General features: G+C 40.6%; 1 protein-coding gene across 1 annotated transcript in view; it reads left to right on the top strand.

Moving 5' to 3' along the window:
* The window catches only part of LOC128660194 (phosphatidylinositol 3,4,5-trisphosphate 5-phosphatase 2), a 254,345-nt gene that overhangs the window by 115,530 nt on the left and 117,756 nt on the right, over positions 1-21,059 (top strand). The window contains exons 11-12 of the mRNA XM_053713896.1: positions 1,274-1,412; positions 1,598-1,697. Of these exons, the coding sequence (XP_053569871.1) occupies positions 1,274-1,412; positions 1,598-1,697 (239 nt within the window). The remainder of the gene's footprint in view (positions 1-1,273; positions 1,413-1,597; positions 1,698-21,059) is intronic.

The raw sequence follows: 21,059 nt of genomic DNA, 5'->3' as shown, positions 1-21,059 counted from the left end.
CTCCATAGTAAGGGTTTGGTCATGTGGCAGTAGCATCCAATGCCTGCGCGCGTTTGACCCCCAACGTCTATTGGTAGACGGGGCTTCCTCAGGGCTCTACCAATAGACGTTGGGAGTGAAACGCGCATAGGTACCAAGTAAAGTTATGATGGTGGCTTTTAGATGTGCAGATCACTTGCGTACATGTTTAAGGGTCTTGACAGTCACGTGACTTAGCAATATAAGGTTTTAATGCACAGCATCTGATTTCTCCTAATTGTACATATTAATGTGCTGCTTCATTAAGTATGTGTATCTCACACTTGGCTTGCTTAATATGAGAATGTATGAAATATTTAAATTGCATAAAAGAGTGCTTGATTCCCTATCTTTTGCAAGGTTCATTAATTATGATGTTCCGTTCTATTTCTAATAGTCCATAGTTCGAAATTATTTTTATAGGGTCTGCACCATTATTATTATTTGTACTAATATTAATCTCACTTATATCAACCATTTGTCCTCTGAAAACCTTGTATTTATATATATATATATATATATATATATATATATATATATATATATATATACCCATACACATATTTATAAATATAATAAATATTATAGCCCTTTCCTATTAAACACATTGTCATTTACAAGGACTGATTGACCTACCGGGATACCAGGAGATTTCCCGGTGGGCTGAAGCAGCTGTGGCTGGAAAGCTACAATTTAAAGGGGTTATTAATGGATGCAATTGGGTCATAGGGTGCCTATATAACAACAATCCAGCACTATTATTTAATACACAGTAATATAGTTTAATTCTGAAAATAATAAATATGGGGTAAAGAGTATCCCAGTAATCCCATTTGAGACAAATGGGGAATGTGCATTTTACTGACTCAACAGAAAATATGGCTGGTCTTCATATTTTTCCAGGGCTGCTTTTTATTCCCAATTCAGCCCTGGTCATATACCATATACCTTTTTAACCTTTTTAAATGTTTTATTAATAATTATATTAATATTTTGTATATCAGCTAGTATATATATTTAAGTGTAACACTTTATTTTAATGTATTTATGTTGTAATCTAGCCCATAATCATCTATCATCACCTGACCATATGTATACTCACATCACCTCAGGTTGCATAAGTAAGGAAAGAACCACTTCAGTTTAACATCATTACAATATAATTTGCTTATAATTATTTGTATCATGTCTCATTATATCTCTTTGGAACCACAATTAATGTTTTTTGTAAAGGATGCAATTCTTCACTTTGCAGGAGAAATCAGAGTTGCGGTGAGATCCTACGCTGTCTAGCACTGGGAGATGAGTCTCTTAGAAGCTTTCAGTTGCCCATGAGACTCACACACCTCTTCTGGGCTGGAGATCTAAACTACAAGCTTAACATGCCTGTGCAGGTATCATTAGTCAGGAAGTACAGTATATATAAATGACTTGACTTGTTCTTGCAAATTCATGTTTATATTTTTAAGATCTATATATTGCTTAATGTAACCCATGTAACACCCATTTATACTCCATATAACTGCTATAACAGTGTAGTGCTTGCATATACCAGTATGACAGTTGTGTCTCTATTTAGGACATACTGCAGTGTGTATACAGTGGGCAGTACCAGTTCCTCCTTCCTGTGGATCAGCTAAACCAGGAGCGTGAGAGAAAGAAAATCTTTCTGGGATTCAGTAAGGGGCAAGGATGCAATTTATGTGCATGAGATTGTAAATAACAAATATACCACACACATGCTTACAATGTGTACATATGTTATGACTGAATTGACATGTTTTCCTAGTTTTGCCTTATTTTATTCTGTTGAAGCAAAACAATGGATATTTTGTTAACATAATGATAGTGGCAAGTCATGTTGTCTCCAGACTCAAGTCCAGATAGCCTCTTCCCTATAAGGAAAGTAGTGGGTGGAGTTTGACCATTAAAAAATGACTGCAACAAACAAGGTGTTTATCTCTTCTAATATAGTTCAGACTCTGTTGATATATTAATATATTGGAAGACTGCAGACAAATGTTGTAATTATAATGTGTCTACTGTCATTTTAACTCTAAAGCAAGCAAGTCCCAGCTACACTTGCCTAATACATATATTCTCAAATGTAAATAAACATAGAACAATAACCTACACTGGGGCCTATCTATCAAGCTCCGTACGGAGCTTGAGGGTCCGTGTTTCTGGTGAGCCTGCAGGCTCGCCAGAAACACCAGTTATCACCCTGTCCGCCTGCTCTGATGAGGCGGACAGGAATCCGCACTGTCGGATCAGGTCCAACAGACATATGATAAATAGGCCTTAATGTCTACATATTCTGCCTTATATTTGCCTGCTCTGATGAGGCGGACAGGAATCCGCACTGTCGGATCAGGTCCAACAGACATATGATAAATAGGCCTTAATGTCTACATATTCTGCCTTATATTTGTACAAAGGACACACAGGCCTTCATGTAGTAAATTGAACAATGATTCAAGCACAGCATGCTATTTAAATTTACATTTTCTTTCATGTAATTAGCAAGAGTCCATGAGCTAGTGACGTATGGGATATACATTCCTACCAGGAGGGGCAAAGTTTCCCAAACCTCAAAATGCCTATAAATACACCCCTCACCACACCCACAAATCAGTTTTACAAACTTTGCCTCCTATGGAGGTGGTGAAGTAAGTTTGTGCTAGATTCTACGTTGATATGCGCTCCGCAGCAGGTTGGAGTCCGGTTTTCCTCTCAGCGTGCAGTGAATGTCAGAGAGATGTGAGGAGAGTATTGCCTATTTGAATGCAGTGATCTCCTTCTACGGGGTCTATTTCATAGGTTCTCTGTTATCGGTCGTAGAGATTCATCTCTTACCTCCCTTTTCAGATCGACGATATACTCTTATATATACCATTTCCTCTACTGATTCTCGTTTCAGTACTTGTTTGGCTTTCTACTACATGTAGATGAGTGTCCTGGGGTAAGTAAGTCTTATTTTCTGTGACACTCTAAGCTATGGTTGGGCACTTTTATATAAAGTTCTAAATATATGTATTCAAACATTTATTTGCCTTGACTCAGGATGTTCAACGTTCCTTATTTCAGACAGTCAGTTTCATATTTGGGATAATGCATATGAATAAATAATTTTTTCTTACCTTAAAAATTTGACTTTTCCCTGTGGGCTGTTAGGCTCGCGGGGGCTGAAAATGCTTCATTTTATTGCGTCATTCTTGGCGTGGACTTTTTTGGCGCAAACATTTTTTCTGTTTCCGGCGTCATACGTGTCGCCGGAAGTTGCGTCATTTTTGACGTTTTTTTGCGCCAAAGGTGTCGGCGTTCCGGATGTGGCGTCATTTTTGGCGCCAAAAGCATTTAGGAGCCAAATAATGTGGGCGTCTTTTTTGGCGCTAAAAAAATATGGGCGTCACTATTGTCTCCACATTATTTAAGTCTCATTATTTTGTGCTTCTGGTTGCTAGAAGCTTGTTCACTGGCATTTTTTTCCCATTCTTGAAACTGTCATTTAAGGAATTTGATCAATTTTGCTTTATATGTTGTTTTTTTCTATTACATATTGCAAGATGTCCCACGTTGAGTCAGAAGATACTTCTGGAAAATTGCTGCCTGGTGCTGGAGCTACCAAAGCTAAGTGTATCTGCTGTAAACTTTTGGTATCTGTTCCTCCAGCTGTTGTTTGTACTGTTTGTCATGACAAACTTGCTAATGCAGATAATATTTCCTTTAGTACTGTTACATTACCTGTTGCTGTTCCGTCAACATCTAATACTCAGAGTGTTCCTGATAACATAAGAGATTTTGTTTCTAAATCCATTAAGAAGGCTATGTCTGTTATTCCTCCTTCTAGTAAACGTAAAAAGTCTTTTAAAACTTCTCATTTTTCAGATGAATTTTTAAATGAACATCATCATTCTGATACTGATATTGGTTCCTCTGATTCAGAGGATTCTGTCTCAGAGGTTGATGCTGATAAATCTTCATATTTATTTAAAATGGAATTTATTCGTTCTTTACTTAAAGAAGTCCTAATTGCATTATAAATTGAGGATTCTAGTCCTCTTGATACTAAATCTAAATGTTTAGATCAGGTTTTTAAATCTCCTGTAGTTATTCCAGAAGTGTTTCCTGTCCCTGGTGCTATTTCTGAAGTAATTTCCAGGGAATGGAATAATTTGGGTAATTCTTTTACTCCTTCTAAACGTTTTAAGCAATTATATCCTGTGCCATCTGACAGATTAGAATTTTGGGACAAAATCCCTAAGGTTGATGGGGCTGTCTCTACTCTTGCTAAGCGTACTACTATTCCTACGGCAGATGGTACTTCCTTTAAGGATCCTTTAGATAGGAAAATTGAATCCTTTCTAAGAAAAGCTTACTTGTGTTCAGGTAATCTTCTTAGACCTGCTATATCTTTAGCGGATGTTGCTGCAGCTTCAACTTTTTGGTTAGAAGCTTTAGCGCAACAAGTAACAGATCATAATTCTCATAGCATTATTATTCTTCTACAACATGCTAATAATTTTATTTGTGATGCCATCTTTGATATCATTAGAGTTGATGTCAGGTATATGTCTCTAGCTATTTTAGCTAGAAGAGCTTTATGGCTTAAAACTTGGAATGCTGATATGTCTTCTAAGTCTACTCTGCTTTCCCTTTCTTTCCAGGGTAATAAATTATTTGGTTCTCAGTTGGATTCTATTATCTCAACTGTTACTGGAGGGAAAGGAACTTTTTTACCACAGGATAAAAAATCTAAAGGTAAATTTTGGTCTAATAATCGTTTTCGTTCCTTTCGTCACAACAAGGAACAAAAGCCTGATCCTTCATCCTCAGGAGCGGTATCAGTTTGGAAACCATCTCCAGTCTGGAATAAATCCAAGCCTTTTAGAAAACCAAAGCCAGCTCCCAAGTCCACATGAAGGTGCGGCCCTCATTCCAGCTCAGCTGGTAGGGGGCAGATTACGTTTTTTCAAAGAAATTTGGTTCAATTCCGTTCACAATCTCTGGATTCAGAACATTGTTTCAGAAGGGTACAGAATTGGCTTCAAGATAAGGCCTCCTGCAAAGAGATTTTTTATTTCCCGTGTCCCAGTAAACCTAGCGAAGGCTCAAGCATTTCTGAAATGTGTTTCAGATCTAGAGTTGGCTGGAGTAATTATGCCAGTTCCAGTTCTGGAACAGGGGCTGGGGTTTTATTCAAATCTCTTCATTGTACCAAAGAAGGAGAATTCCTTCAGACCAGTTCTGGATCTAAAAATATTGAATCGTTATGTAAGGATACCAACATTCAAAATGGTAACTGTAAGGACTATCTTGCCTTTTGTTCAGCAAGAGCATTATATGTCCACAATAGATTTACAGGATGCATATCTGCATATTCCGATTCATCCAGATCACTATCAGTTTCTGAGATTCTCTTTCCTAGACAAGCATTACCAGTTTGTGGCTCTACCGTTTGGCCTAGCTACAGCTCCAAGAATTTTTACAAAGGTTCTCGGTGCCCTTCTGTCTGTAATCAGAGAACAGGGTATTGTGGTATTTCCTTATTTGTACAATATCTTGGTACTTGCTCAGTCTTCACATTTAGCAGAATCTCATACGAATCGACTTGTGTTGTTTCTTCAAGATCATGGTTGGAGGATCAATTTACCAAAAAGTTCATTGATTCCTCAGACAAGGGTAACCTTTTTAGGTTTCCAGATAGATTCAGTGTCCATGACTCTGTCTTTGACGGACAAGAGACGTCTAAAGTTGATATCAGCTTGTCGAAACCTTCAGTCACAATCATTCCCTTCGGTAGCTTTATGCATGGAAATTCTAGGTCTTATGACTGCAGCATCGGACGCGATCCCCTTTGCTCATTTTCACATGCGACCTCTTCAGCTCTGTATGCTGAACCAGTGGTGCAGGGATTACACAAAGATATCTCAATTATTATTATTATTATTATCGGTTATTTGTAGAGCGCCAACAGATTCCGCAGCGCTATAACCAAAGGGGGAGTACAACGAAACAATTATATGGTAGAGGGCCCTGCCAAGAGTTGCACTGTTGTAGTCAGCTCTTAAGAAGGTGATCCACAAACAGCTGGACTATTAGGCTTACATGCTAAGAGGGTTCAGGGGATTGCAGTGGAGGAGAGGAACTGGTATTAGGAAAGGTTAGCGTAGGTTGTATGCGTCCCTGAACAGTAGAGTCTTTAGGGAGCACTTGAAGCTTTTAAAACTAGAAGAGAGTCTTATGGAGCGAGGCAGAGAGTTCCACAAGATGGGAGCCAGTCTGGAGAAGTCCTGTAAACGGGAGTGTGATGAGGTGACAAGAGAGGAGGAGAGTAGGAGGTCATGAGCAGAGCGAAGGGGACGGGAGGGAGAGTATCTGGAGACAAGCTCAGCTGGTAGGGGGCAGATTACGTTTTTTCAAAGAAATTTGGTTCAATTCCGTTCACAATCTCTGGATTCAGAACATTGTTTCAGAAGGGTAAAGAATTGGCTTCAAGATAAGGCCTCCTGCAAAGAGATTTTTTATTTCCCGTGTCCCAGTAAACCTAGCGAAGGCTCAAGCATTTCTGAAATGTGTTTCAGATCTAGAGTTGGCTGGAGTAATTATGCCAGTTCCAGTTCTGGAACAGGGGCTGGGGTTTTATTCAAATCTCTTCATTGTACCAAAGAAGGAGAATTCCTTCAGACCAGTTCTGGATCTAAAAATATTGAATCGTTATGTAAGGATACCAACATTCAAAATGGTAACTGTAAGGACTATCTTGCCTTTTGTTCAGCAAGAGCATTATATGTCCACAATAGATTTACAGGATGCATATCTGCATATTCCGATTCATCCAGATCACTATCAGTTTCTGAGATTCTCTTTCCTAGACAAGCATTACCAGTTTGTGGCTCTACCGTTTGGCCTAGCTACAGCTCCAAGAATTTTTACAAAGGTTCTCGGTGCCCTTCTGTCTGTAATCAGAGAACAGGGTATTGTGGTATTTCCTTATTTGTACGATATCTTGGTACTTGCTCAGTCTTCACATTTAGCAGAATCTCATACGAATCGACTTGTGTTGTTTCTTCAAGATCATGGTTGGAGGATCAATTTACCAAAAAGTTCATTGATTCCTCAGACAAGGGTAACCTTTTTAGGTTTCCAGATAGATTCAGTGTCCATGACTCTGTCTTTGACGGACAAGAGACGTCTAAAGTTGATATCAGCTTGTCGAAACCTTCAGTCACAATCATTCCCTTCGGTAGCTTTATGCATGGAAATTCTAGGTCTTATGACTGCAGCATCGGACGCGATCCCCTTTGCTCATTTTCACATGCGACCTCTTCAGCTCTGTATGCTGAACCAGTGGTGCAGGGATTACACAAAGATATCTCAATTATTATTATTATTATTATCGGTTATTTGTAGAGCGCCAACAGATTCCGCAGCGCTATAACCAAAGGGGGAGTACAACAAAACAATTATATGGTAGAGGGCCCTGCCAAGAGTTGCACTGTTGTAGTCAGCTCTTAAGAAGGTGATCCACAAACAGCTGGACTATTAGGCTTACATGCTAAGAGGGTTCAGGGGATTGCAGTGGAGGAGAGGAACTGGTATTAGGAAAGGTTAGCGTAGGTTGTATGCGTCCCTGAACAGTAGAGTCTTTAGGGAGCACTTGAAGCTTTTAAAACTAGAAGAGAGTCTTATGGAGCGAGGCAGAGAGTTCCACAAGATGGGAGCCAGTCTGGAGAAGTCCTGTAAACGGGAGTGTGATGAGGTGACAAGAGAGGAGGAGAGTAGGAGGTCATGAGCAGAGCGAAGGGGACGGGAGGGAGAGTATCTGGAGACAAGGTCTGAGATGTAGGGGGGAGCAGTGCAGTTGAGTGCTTTGTATGTCAGAGTGAGGGTTTTGTGTTTGATCCTAGAGGCAAGAGGAAGCCAGTGAAGGGATTGGCAGAGAGGCGCAGCAGATGAAGAGCGACGTGTAAGGAAGATGAGTCTGGCAGAGGCATTTATTATGGATTGTAAAGGAGCTAGGCGGCAGGTGGGGAGACCAGAGAGGACAGAGTTGCAGTAATCAAGGCGGGAAAGAATAAGAGAGTGGATTAAAATCTTAGTTGTGTCTTGTGTAAGGAAGTGTCTAATTTTAGAGATGTTTTTAAGGTGAAAGCGGCAGGCTTTAGCCAATGACTGAATGTGAGGAGTGAAGGAAAGATCTGAGTCGAATGTGACCCCGAGACATCGGGCGTGCGGGGTAGGGGTGATGATGGAGTTGTCGACAGTTATAGAGATATTGGGGTGGAGACTTTGGAAGAAGGGGGGAAAATGAGGAGCTCAGTTTTGGAGAGATTTAGCTTGAGGTAGTGAGAGGACATCCAGGAAGAGATGTGAGAAAGACAGTTAGTGACACGGGTTAGCAAGGAAGGAGATAGTTCTGGTGCAGAGAAGTAGATTTGGGTGTCATCGGCATACAAATGATATTGGAAACCGTGGGACTTAATTAGGGAACCTAATGATGACGTATAGATAGAGAAGAGAAGGGGACCGAGGACAGAGCCCTGCGGTACTCCGACAGAAAGTGGTAACGGGGCAGAGGAGGCCCCAGAGAAGGCTACACTGAAGGTACGGTTTGACAGGTAGGAAGAGAGCCACGAGAGGGCTGTGTCACAGATGCCGAAGGATTGGAGGGTTTGGAGCAGAAGAGGGTGGTCGACCGTGTCAAAGGCTGCGGACAGATCAAGGAGGATAAGCAGAGAGAAGTGGCCTTTTGATTTGGCTGTAAGTAGGTCGTTGGTGACCTTAACAATAGCTGTCTCTGTGGAGTGATAGGGACGAAATCCAGATTGCAGCGGGTCAAGAAGGGAGTTTAACGTAAGGAAATGGGATAGGCGTGCATATACTAGTTTTTCAAGAAGCTTTGAAGCAAGAGGGAGGAGGGAAATTGGGCGGTAGTTGGATGGGGAGGTAGGATCAAGGGAAGGTTTTTTGAGGATAGGTGTGACCAGCGCATGTTTCAATGATGAGGGAAATGTACCAGTGCTGAGGGAGAGGTTGAAAATGTGTGTTAGTATAGGGGTAAGGGTAACAGAGAGAGAGGGGAGCAGCTGTGAGGGGATAGGGTCCAGGGGACAGGTAGTGAGGTGAGAGCGCAGTATAAGTGCTGAAACTTCATCCTCAGTAACAGGGGAGAATGAACTAAGTTTCAGGTTATGAGGGTTGTGGTTGGGTGAGAGTATTTGAGGGGGGGAGAGAATGGAATTGTGTTGAGAGCTGATTTCATTTCTGATGGAGTCAATTTTGTTAATGAAGTGACTGGCAAAGTCTTGGGCTGACAGAGAAGTTGTAATAGGAAGTGGGGGAGGGCGGAGGAGAGTATTGAAAGTGGAGAACAGACGTTTTGGGTTTGAAGAAAGATTAGAGATAAGGGTAGAGAAGTAGTGTTGCTTGTGGAAATTAAGGGCAGAGTAGTAGGAGTTCAAGATGAATTTGTAATGAAGAAAATCATCAGAACTCCGTGATTTTCTCCAATGCCGTTCAGCAGTACGGGAACATCTGCGTAGGTACCGTGTCAGAGGAGTATGCCAGGGCTGGGGATGAGTGTGTGATTTCCTAGCAGTGGTAAGAGGGGCGAGATTGTCAAGGACGGATATAAGGGTGGAATTATAGTGGCAGATAGATTGTTCAGGGCAGGAAAAGGAGGAGAAGGATGAGAGGAGTGGATGAAGGGAATTAGCAAGTTGTTGCTGATCTAAAGACCTAATGCTTCTGTGAAGTTTGGTGTGAGGAGTAGAAGGTGGGAGAGTTGTAGGAAGGGATGAAATGTTGCAGGTAAGGAGATGGTGGTCAGACAGAGGAAAAGGGGAGTTTGAGAAGTTTGAGAGAGTGCATCGATAGCTAAAGATCAGGTCAAGGGAGTGACCGTCTTTGTGAGTGGGAGAATCAGTCCATTGTGACAGACCGAAGGAGGAAGTGAGTTGCAGAAGTTGTTTAGCAGATGAGGCAGTGGGATTGTTAAGGGGGATGTTGAAATTGCCAAGAATGAGGGCAGGGGTGTCAGAGGAAAGGAAGTAGGGTAGCCAGGCAGCCAAGTGATCTAGAAATTGAGTTGCGGAGCCAGGGGGTCGGTATATGACTGCTACACGTACAGAGAGAGGGGAGAATAAGCGAATCATGTGGGTTTCGAATGAGGGAAAAGTGAGGGAAGAGATAGGGTGTATTTGTTGAAAGGTGCAACGAGAGGAAAGTAAAATACCTACACCACCTCCTTTTCTATTACCAGACCTAGGAGTGTGGCTGAAGTGTAGACCCCCATGTGACAGAGCAGCAGTGGATGCTGTGTCTAGGGGAGAGAGCCAGGTTTCTGTTAGGGCCAGAAGGTTGAGGGAGCGGGAGATGAAGAGGTCATGTATAGAAGTGAGTTTGTTGCAAACAGAGCGAGAGTTCCAGAGTGCACAGGTGAATGGGGTAGTGGCTTTAGATGCAAGAGGAATGTGAGAAAGGTGTGCAGAGTTTTGTTTTCTGAGTCTATGGGATGGTACACATGGATGTGCATGGCTTGTCAGTGGTTGGGGACCGGGATTAGGGGAGATGTCACCAGCAGTAAGTAGAAGCAAGAGGGAGAGTGACATGAGATGAGATACAGATTTGCAGTAGTGAGACTGCTTTTGAGATGGGGTGGAGGGGGTAGAGAGAGTGTTTAGGAATAGGTAAAGTTCATGAGTAGAAAAGTAAGGTGAGTTTAGGAGAGATGGGCTAATGAACAGTGCAGGTGGAGAGGGAGAAGGAGAAGGAGTAATTGAATAGTGTAGTGTAATTAATATCTTTAACACCGATTGTACGACACTCTCTGATGTGGTGGACAGATCACCATCGTTTAGTTCAGGGGGCTTCTTTTGTTCTTCCAACCTGGACTGTAATTTCAACAGATGCAAGTCTGGCAGGTTGGGGAGCTGTTTGGGGGTCTCTGACAGCACAAGGGGTTTGGGAATCTCAGGAGGTGAGATTACCGATCAATATTTTTGAACTCCGTGCAATTTTCAGAGCTCTTCAGTCATGGCCTCTTCTAAAGAGAAAATCGTTCATTTGTTTTCAGACAGACAATGTCACAACTGTGGCATACATCAATCATCAAGGAGGGACTCACAGTCCTCTGGCTATGAAGGAAGTATCTAAAATTCTGGTATGGGCAGAATCCAGCTCCTGTCTAGTTTCTGCGGTTCATATCCCAGGTATAGACAATTGGGAAGCGGATTATCTCAGCTGCCAAACGTTACATCCGGGCGAATGGTCTCTTCACCCAGAGGTATTCCTTCAGATTGTTCAAATGTGGGGACTTCCAGAAATAGATCTGATGGCCTCTCATCTAAACAAGAAACTTCCCAGGTATCTGTCCAGATCCAGGGATCCTCAAGCGGAAGCAGTGGATGCATTGTCACTTCCTTGGAAGTATCATCCTGCCTATATCTTTCCGCCTCTAGTTCTTCTTCCAAGAGTAATCTCCAAGATTCTGAAGGAATGCTCGTTTGTTCTGCTGGTAGCTCCAGCATGGCCTCACAGGTTTTGGTATGCGGATCTTGTCCGGATGGCCTCTTGCCAACCGTGGACTCTTCCGTTAAGACCAGACCTTTTGTTGCAAGGTCCTTTTTTCCATCAGGATCTCAAATCCTTAAATTTAAAGGTATGGAGATTGAACGCTTGATTCTTAGTCAAAGAGGTTTCTCTGACTCTGTGATTAATACTATGTTACAGGCTCGTAAATCTGTATCTAGGGAGATATATTATAGAGTCTGGAAGACTTATATTTCTTGGTGTCTTTCTCATCATTTTTCCTGGCATTCTTTTAGAATTCCGAGAATTTTACAGTTTCTTCAGGATGGTTTAGATAAAGGTTTGTCTGCAAGTTCCTTGAAAGGACAAATCTCTGCTCTTTCTGTTCTTTTTCACAGAAAGATTGCTAATCTTCCTGATATTCATTGTTTTGTACAAGCTTTGGTTCGTATAAAACCTGTCATTAAGTCAATTTCTCCTCCTTGGAGTTTGAATTTGGTTCTGGGGGCTCTTCAAGCTCGTCGGTTTGAACCTATGCATTCGTTGGACATCAAATTACTTTCTTGGAAAGTTTTGTTCCTTTTGGCCATCTCTTCTGCCAGACGAGTTTCTGAATTATCTGCTCTTTATTGTGAGTCTCCTTTTCTGATTTTTCATCAGGATAAGGCGGTGTTGCGAACTTCTTTTAAATTTTTACCTAAGGTTGTGAATTCTAACAACATTAGTAGAGAAATTGTGGTTCCTTCATTGTGTCCTAATCCTAAGAATTCTAAGGAGAGATCATTGCATTCTTTGGATGTAGTTAGAGCTTTGAAATATTATGTTGAAGCTACTAAGAATTTCCTAAAGACTTCTAGTCTATTTGTTATCTTTCCGGTTCTAGGAAAGGTCAGAAGGCCTCTGCCATTTCTTTGGCATCTTGGTTGAAATCTTTAATTCATCATGCTTATGTCGAGTCGGGTAAAACTCCGCCTCAAAGGATTACAGCTCATTCTACTAGGTCAGTTTCTACTTCCTGGGCGTTTAGGAATGAAGCTTCGGTTGATCAGATTTGCAAAGCAGCAACTTGGTCTTCTTTGCATACTTTTACTAAATTCTACCATTTTGATGTGTTTTCTTCTTCTGAAGCTGTTTTTGGTAGAAAAGTACTTCAGGCAGCTGTTTCAGTTTGAATCTTCTGCTTATAATTTCAGTTTTTTTCATTATAAAATTTAAACTTTATTTTGGGTGTGGATTATTTTTCAGCGGAATTGGCTGTCTTTATTTTATCCCTCCCTCTCTAGTGACTCTTGCGTGGAAAGATCCACATCTTGGGTAGTCATTATCCCATACGTCACTAGCTCATGGACTCTTGCTAATTACATGAAAGAAAACATAATTTATGTAAGAACTTACCTGATAAATTCATTTCTTTCATATTAGCAAGAGTCCATGAGGCTCACCCTTTTTTGTGGTGGTTATGATTTTTTTGTATAAAGCACAATTATTCCAATTCCTTATTTTTTATGCTTTCGCACTTTTTTCTTATCACCCCACTTCTTGGCTATTCGTTAAACTGATTTGTGGGTGTGGTGAGGGGTGTATTTATAGGCATTTTGAGGTTTGGGAAACTTTGCCCCTCCTGGTAGGAATGTATATCCCATACGTCACTAGCTCATGGACTCTTGCTAATATGAAAGAAATGAATTTATCAGGTAAGTTCTTACATAAATTATGTTTTTTGTTGAAAAGCATACATAGGTAGGCTCATTGGCAGCAATGCACTACTGGGAGCTAGCTGGTGACTACACACACACACACACATATATATATATATATATATATATATATATATATATATATATATATACAAAAAAAGACCTATAATATATAGGCTAGCAAAAACTAGAATGCTAGCATGAGCACATAAGCACTAGAATGAGCACAGAAGAAAAAAATGTTTAAAACTTAACTTTTAATTGTATTCTTGTATAAAATAAAATAGAACGGCAGCAAAAAGGTTCAGCAGTATTGTGCTCTCCTGCCGTAGAGAATTAAAAACACTACTCTGTTTGATAACCTTGCAATATATATCTAATTATCATTGTTTACAATGTTGCAAAATGCTGGGATTGTTGGGGAGAGTGTCGACAGGGAAATGGTTAAAGTGCTTTGTCTCAAATAATCATCTCAAAATATGTAACGCTGAATATGTTCACTAGAATACACTCCTAAATTATGGTAGCCAAGCACTATCCCGGTTCAGTTACCCTCCCATCCTTCCCATCATTGCCCAAATATAAATCATGCTAATCCTAAAGCCCGTGTACACGGGCCAATTTTTTTAAGTACCGCAGTCCCACCCCTTGCTCTCTCTCTCTCCCCCCTCTATTTGGGCTCTCTCCCCCCTCAAGGCTCAGGTATGTTTGTCCTCGCGCAGTCTCTACTGCGCATGACTGCATCTGACAAACATATGAAACAACATAGAAAAGAAAGTGGGAACTCCACAATAAGGAATTCCCAAAAGTCTAGGTAAATCCAGCACAACTGTAAAGTTGAATAAATGCACAAGAGCTTCTATGTCAAACGATATAAATATTTATTAAATACATGCACAAAACACACAATCACATTCATACAGGGGATCCTGCAATAAAGATGGTATGGAGTACTGGTCAAAATTATCTGGTGCACCAGGGGAAATAGATGGTATTCAGTCCATTTAAAATTGCTGATATTTGTAATCCAACAGGTGCAAAGTTAATGCAAAGTTAATGCAGTTATACAGTCCCCGGTGTTATAAGACCAGTCACTTCAGACTTAAACCCCAAGTATCACTGAGTGAGATAATTGCGTTAGGGCATAGCATAAGAGGAGCACACGTCTTTATTCACAGGTACTTTTTCCCAGAAGGTAATACTAAGTGCACAGATGCATATCACATATTCTACCTGTATTTGTTCACGCGGTTGCTCCTCCTAGCTGCATCACTCCCAAAGCACCTGGAAGAAGCTCCATGCTGCACTGACTGAAGGAGCGAAACGAGCGTTTGGACTCGTCATGCTTAGCAGCCCTCTTTACAGCGGATTCCCTGCTTATCTCGACTTACCCCTGAAGTTTGGACGCTTTGGGAGTGATGGAGCTAAGAGGAGCAACCGCGTGAACAAATACAGGTAGAATATGTGATATGCATCTGTGCACTTAGTATTACCTTCTGGGAAAAAGTACCTGTGAATAAAGACGCATGTTTTTCGTGCTCCTCCTATGCTATGCCCTAACGCAATTATCTCACTCAGTGATACTTGGGGTTTGTCTGAAGTGACTGGTCTTATAACACCGGGGACTGTATAACTGCATTAACTTTGCATTAACTTTGCACCTGTTGGATTACAAATATCAGCAATTTTAAATGGACTGAATACCATCTATTTCCCCTGGTGCACCAGATAATTTTGGCCAGTACTCCATACCATCTTTATTGCGGGATCCCCTGTATGAATGTGATTGTGTGTTTTGTGCATGTATTTAATAAATATTTATATCGTTTGACATAGAAGCTCTTGTGAATTTATTCAACTTTACAGTTGTGCTGGATTTACCTAGACTTTTGTGAATTCCTTATTGTGGAGTTCCCACTTTCTTTTCTATGTTGTTTCATATGTACTCTTTCTAGGAAGCACCTGTTTTTAAGTGATTTAAATTTATTAACTTAGTAGTGTGCAACTCTTTTCGTGTTTTTTTTTGTGTGTTATCTGACAAACATACCTGATCTTTTATTATATAGGATTATAAGTATTATAGTTGGGACAAACAGAGAGCAGTTAAAAAATAAGTTTTAAAAATGTTTTCTTCTGTGCTCAAAGAGTATTCTTGCTTTTGCTAGCCTATATACTATAGTTCTTTTTTGTATGTTAATACATTTAAGGCTCTCCAGCACACTTTTGACTGCTCACCTCTAAACACTAATTTATACAAGGTCAGTCAAAAGTTGAAATAGTAACCTTTTATTTTTTAAAAGGACCATTTTTCTTTGTGACTACACATATATGCCTCTTGTGATTGGCTCACCAGATGTGTTCAGCTAGGTCCCAGAAGTGCATTACTGTAGTGGGGAGCTGATTTTAACTATGTGTTTAACCCTTTGCATGTGTTAGACAGATAGGCCTCGATCATAATCTTTCCAAAATCAGGGTTGATTCCAATGCTTTAGCAAAACTTGTCAACTGATTTATCTACAACTAAGTTTTTGTAAACCATTGGAATTGACCCCATTGGCGGCTGAAATCTAGTTTTCAAATTTGGCTGATATTGGGCAAGATTACAAGTGGAGTGCTAATGATACAAGTCCATGGTAAAACAGAATTAAAAGAGAAGGTTTAGCACAGCCGACATACCTTTATCTCTAAATATCGCTAATAATAACAAGTTGAAAGTTATAAAATAGTGCTAGAAGAATTAGCATGACCTGAAACCTGAAGTAGTGTTAGAGCTTAAATAAAAGTTTCGCAAATTACATGTAAAACACATTAAAATAAAGTCTTACACTAATATATACACATATATAAATATTTGTATGAGTCTATATATACATGTCTATTGACAACCCATCTCCCCCTGCTGACTCTAAACTCCTCTCACTCACTAACTCCTTCGGCCTCTCACAATCCACCCTATACCCTACTCACCGCGATGGACACTCGATTGATCTGGTATTCTCCTATCTCTGCTCTCTCTCTGATGTTGCCTGTCGCCCATTTCCCATCTCAGACCACCATCTGCTCACCTTTAATCCTAATATAGATACTAAACCTACTTACCCCTCTCGCCCCCGCACCAGTAGAAATCTGCACACTGTGGACGCTCTCCAACTCTCCAATCTTATTCAACTTCGCCTCCCCCACACTTGCCCTGACCTTCCTACAACCCACTATAACAATACTCTCTCCGCTGTGCTTGACACTCTCGCTCCGCCCCAACCTCGCAAAGCCCCACATCATCAGCTCCAACCCTGGCACTCCCAACAAACACGTCAACTACAAAAATGCTCCCACACTGCTGAACGTGCCTGGAGAAAATCCCGCTCTGAACCTGATTTCATGCACTATAAGTTCATTCTTTACTCTTACACCTCTGCCCTTCGCTTAGCTAAGCAAACCTACTTCTCTTCTCTTATATCCACTCACTCCTCAAACCCTTAAAGACGCTTCTCCATTTTCAACTCTCTCCTCCACCCACCTGCACCACCACCCTCATTTGCATTCAGTGCTCAAGACCTTGCTGACTATTTTTTCAATAAAACACTTGCAATCCGAGGAAACATCCCAACACAAACCTGCAATCTCCCAACTTCGCTCCCAGTTACCCCCTCTGCCACTCTCTGCACCCTCCTTCCAATCACTGAGCGTGAAGTGGCTTCCCTTTTGTCTTCCTCACACCTCACTACCAGCCCACTTGACCCTATTCCTTCACATCTTATTCCTTCTCTGTCTCCCACCCTCACTCCGGCTCTTACTCACATTTTTAACCTATCCCTTTCTACCGGCTCTTTCCCTGCCTCCTTCAAACATGCGAAGGTCACCCCATCCTCAAAAACCTTCCCTTGACCCTAACTCCCCTGCAAACTACTGCCCATTTCACTGCTCTCGCTAGCTTCAAAATTCCTTGAAAAACTACTTTTCAATCCCCTAACCCACTTCCTGTCCTCCAACTCATTGCTCGACCCCCTGCAATATGGCTTCTGTCCCCAACACTCAACTGAGACTGCCCTCACCAAGGTTACTAATGATCTCCTTTCTGCTAAAAACAAAGGCTACTACTCTATACTCATCTTACTTGACCTCTCTGCTGCCTTTGACACTGTTGACCATCCCCTTCTCCTACAGACTCTCAGCTCTCTTGGTCTCTGTGACACTGCCCTCTCCTGGATTCACTCTTATCTCTCTAACAGATCCTTCTCCGTCTCTTTTGCTGGTGACTCCTCCTCTCTATTGCCCCTGTCTGTTGGAGTACCTCAAGGCTCCATCCTGGGTCCTCTACTCTTCTCTATTTACACTTCTTCACTGCGTAAACTTATTAACAGCTATGGCCTCAGCTATCACCTGATGATACCCAGATCTACCTTCCCACCCCTGCACTCTCCCCTTCTGTCAACTCTCACATCAGTGACTGCTTATCTGGCATTTCCTCCTGGATGGCCTCTCACCACCTAAAAATAAATATGTCCAAGACCGAACTACTTCTAATTCCCCCCTCTAACTCTACTCCAGTTTCTAATTTTTCTATCACTGTTGGCGGCACCACTATCTCCCCATCACCCCAAGTCCGCTGCCTCGGAGTCACGCTTGACTCAAATCTGTCCTTCATTCCCCACATCCAACTGCTCTCTTCATCCTGCCGCAACCACCTATGCAATATCTCAAAAATTCGTCCATTTCTGAGTGCTGAAACTACTAAACAGCTAATCCACTCCCTGGTAATTTCCCGACTTGACTACTGTAACAACTTACTAACCGGCCTCCCTCTCTCCCGCCTCTCTCCCCTCCAATCCATCCTAAATGCATCTGCCAGGCTAATCCACCTCTCTTGACACTCTGTTTCTGCTGCACCTCTCTGTGAGTCCCTTCACTGGCTCCCCATTCACAACAGAGTTAAATTAAAAATTCTCACCCTGACCTACAAAGCCCTCACCAATGCTGCCCCACCCTACCTGTCCTCACTCATCAACAAATATACTCCTGCCCGTCCCCTAAGATCCAACAAAGACCTGCTTCTTGCGTCCTCTACCATCAGCTCATTTCATGCTAGATTACAGGACTTCTCTCATGCGGCACCAACCCTCTGGAACGCACTTCCTCGAGCTGTCAGACTTGCCCCTAACCTCTCCTCCTTTAAACATTCCCTAAAGACCTTTCTGTTCAGGGAAGCTTATCACCCGACTTATTAACAAACTAACTTCACTTACCTAACAGTTGCCCTCTATCTCATCACTAATATCATTCTCACCTCTGCAGTCCCCACCTCCTGTTTCTCATCCTTCTACCCATCTAGATTGTAAGTTCCCACGGGAATAGGGCCCTTAATTCCCCCTGTATTTGTCTGTAAAATGTTGTCTTTTATCGTATTGTTTCTCCATTGTACCATGGACAGCGCTGCGGAATCTGTCGGCGCTTTACAAATAAAGAATAATAATAATAAAAAAATAATAATAATGTCTATATAAGTCTATGTATGTGTATTATGTATTTATATGTATAAATATATATGTGCATACATATAAACAAAAATATACACATAGACATACTGTATATATACACTTTGTGCCCTTACCTTGAAAAATGCAATGTCATTTTCAAACAATTTTAATATGTCACTAACAAGAAAATATTATTTTTATTTTTAAATCTATATTTCTAAATATATCTATATACACACTATGGGGCCTACTTAAGAACGTGCGAGCGGACATGATCCGATATTGCGGATCATGTCCTCTGCACATCGATAAATGCCGACAGCATACGCTCTCTGCATTTATCATTGCACCAGCAGTTCTTGTGAACTGCTGGTGCAATGCCGCCCCCTGCAGATTTGCGGACAATCGGCTGCTAGCAGGGGGTGTCAATCAACCCGATCGTATTGGATCGGGTTGATTTCTGCCGATGTCTGTCCGCCGTCTCAGAGCAGGCGGACAGGTTATGGAGCACCGGTCTTTAGAAACACAGGACATCAAGCTTCATACGGAGCTTGATAAATAGGTCCCTATAGATCTATATCTAATTCATATAGATATATAGCTATAGATATATATTTTGCAAAGAAAATACAGATATACTGTATATAGAAATATGTATTTAAAATTAAAAAGAACATTTTCCTCTAAGTGAACTCCAGGTGTTAGTTCTCCTGAGTCTTTTGCTTACGCTGTAAATTTTTATGTATGTAAAACATTTGTAATGTATCACTCCACTTGTAATCTAGCCCATTGTCAGCGCGTTTTTCAATTGATTACAATCCCATTTGCTTCTGCTAATAAAAGGCCGTAGCTTTTCAAATGAAAACCTCCTGATAACTTGCAAATGCTATTTGCAGCTCAAGATATAACATTAGAGATATCTGGATAGATCTCTTTGTACAGTGTATCATGTCAATAACATTTAACTACTTATGTTTTGAATCCATTGGGATATGTGCTAAACAATATTAAGTTTGCTCAACTGATTTTTTTTTATTTATTGTTTTTACTGTAAAAGTTTCTTTTTTTAGTTTTTTTTTTCCAATTTCTGATTGAGAAGTGGTACACAATTTTTAACTTCTATCAAGAACCATATAACAAAGTGGCCGCAACTTATATCATCTTCAATAACAAGATTTAAACAATTCAAAAATTGTAAATAGTCAAAGTGCTAAGTAAAATTAGCTCCATTAAAAGATGGCATTTTTAATAAAAAATCAAAAGTACTATCCTTAATATCACAAATAACAACAACACATTTTAAGATTGCTAAATGGCTTTTCTAGATGTTGTGGTCACAATTTCTGTTTTCTCGTATTTCAAGCAGATTTAATTTGCTGTATGATCATATATTCATATGTACATCTAAAACAGCACCGTTGGCTATTGTCAGTGTGGCCTTATGCAAAACAACTGTTTCATTCCAAAACCACTTAAAATACTCACAAATAAGTCCCTATAGCTGGCAAATACGATAAGGGAAAAATGGTTCAAAAAACCTGTTAAAAAGCTCAGTTAATGCTTTAACTCCTTTTAGTTCAATTCGAACTTGTTATAAGTGACGTACATCCTACGCTACTAATACCCTCTCTGCTATGTTTACAGCAATTTTAATAGCGGCTTGGAAAACTCAGAATATATATCTAAAAGTCTCGTAGGTATCTGTGCTAGTCTAAAACAGCAATACAAGCTATTTACTATCTCCCTTAGCCAAAATATCTCTTTTGTATGAATAAGTACAGAAACACTCTGATGTTGTATTGTCAACCCATAATAGGCACAGTTTAGTTTATGTTTATCCCCATTTAGGTACAAACCCCTGACAAGTTAATGCAGCCCTGATTGAATCTTGTACTGCTATATCAGCATTAAAATTGTATTCGTTTTGTAGACCTAGATGCTTATCTGTACCCATAGGGTTTATTCCTCTTTTGCCCCTTTTAGAGGTGCTATAAGCCAATCTCAACTTCATTTGGATACTTTGAGACTCTGCTAAAGATGGTTCCTTCTACATTATATCTGTTCATTCTAGAAAATGGGTCCACAGGTGGCCCTTTAAGTCTACGCCATAATATAACTAAAATGAGGTCCATCATTTGAGACCCATGAGTGGTCTCCTTCTGTACCAGACTACCCTCTGTAGCGTTGTGTTTCCATATTATATGGGGGTCCAAGAGTGACCTCAGATACCATCTAGAGGGTAAATAGTGTATTTGGCAAATGATTTGTATACTAATTCTATTGTAAATTGTCATTTGAAAATGTGGTATGTTTTGAGACAAATACTTGTATGTTTTTC

This window comes from Bombina bombina, chromosome 1 (genome assembly GCF_027579735.1).
Source record: "Bombina bombina isolate aBomBom1 chromosome 1, aBomBom1.pri, whole genome shotgun sequence".
NCBI lineage: Eukaryota > Metazoa > Chordata > Amphibia > Anura > Bombinatoridae > Bombina > Bombina bombina.
Note: the sequence above shows the minus strand (reverse complement) of the source record. Positions and strands in the feature narration are given on the sequence as shown.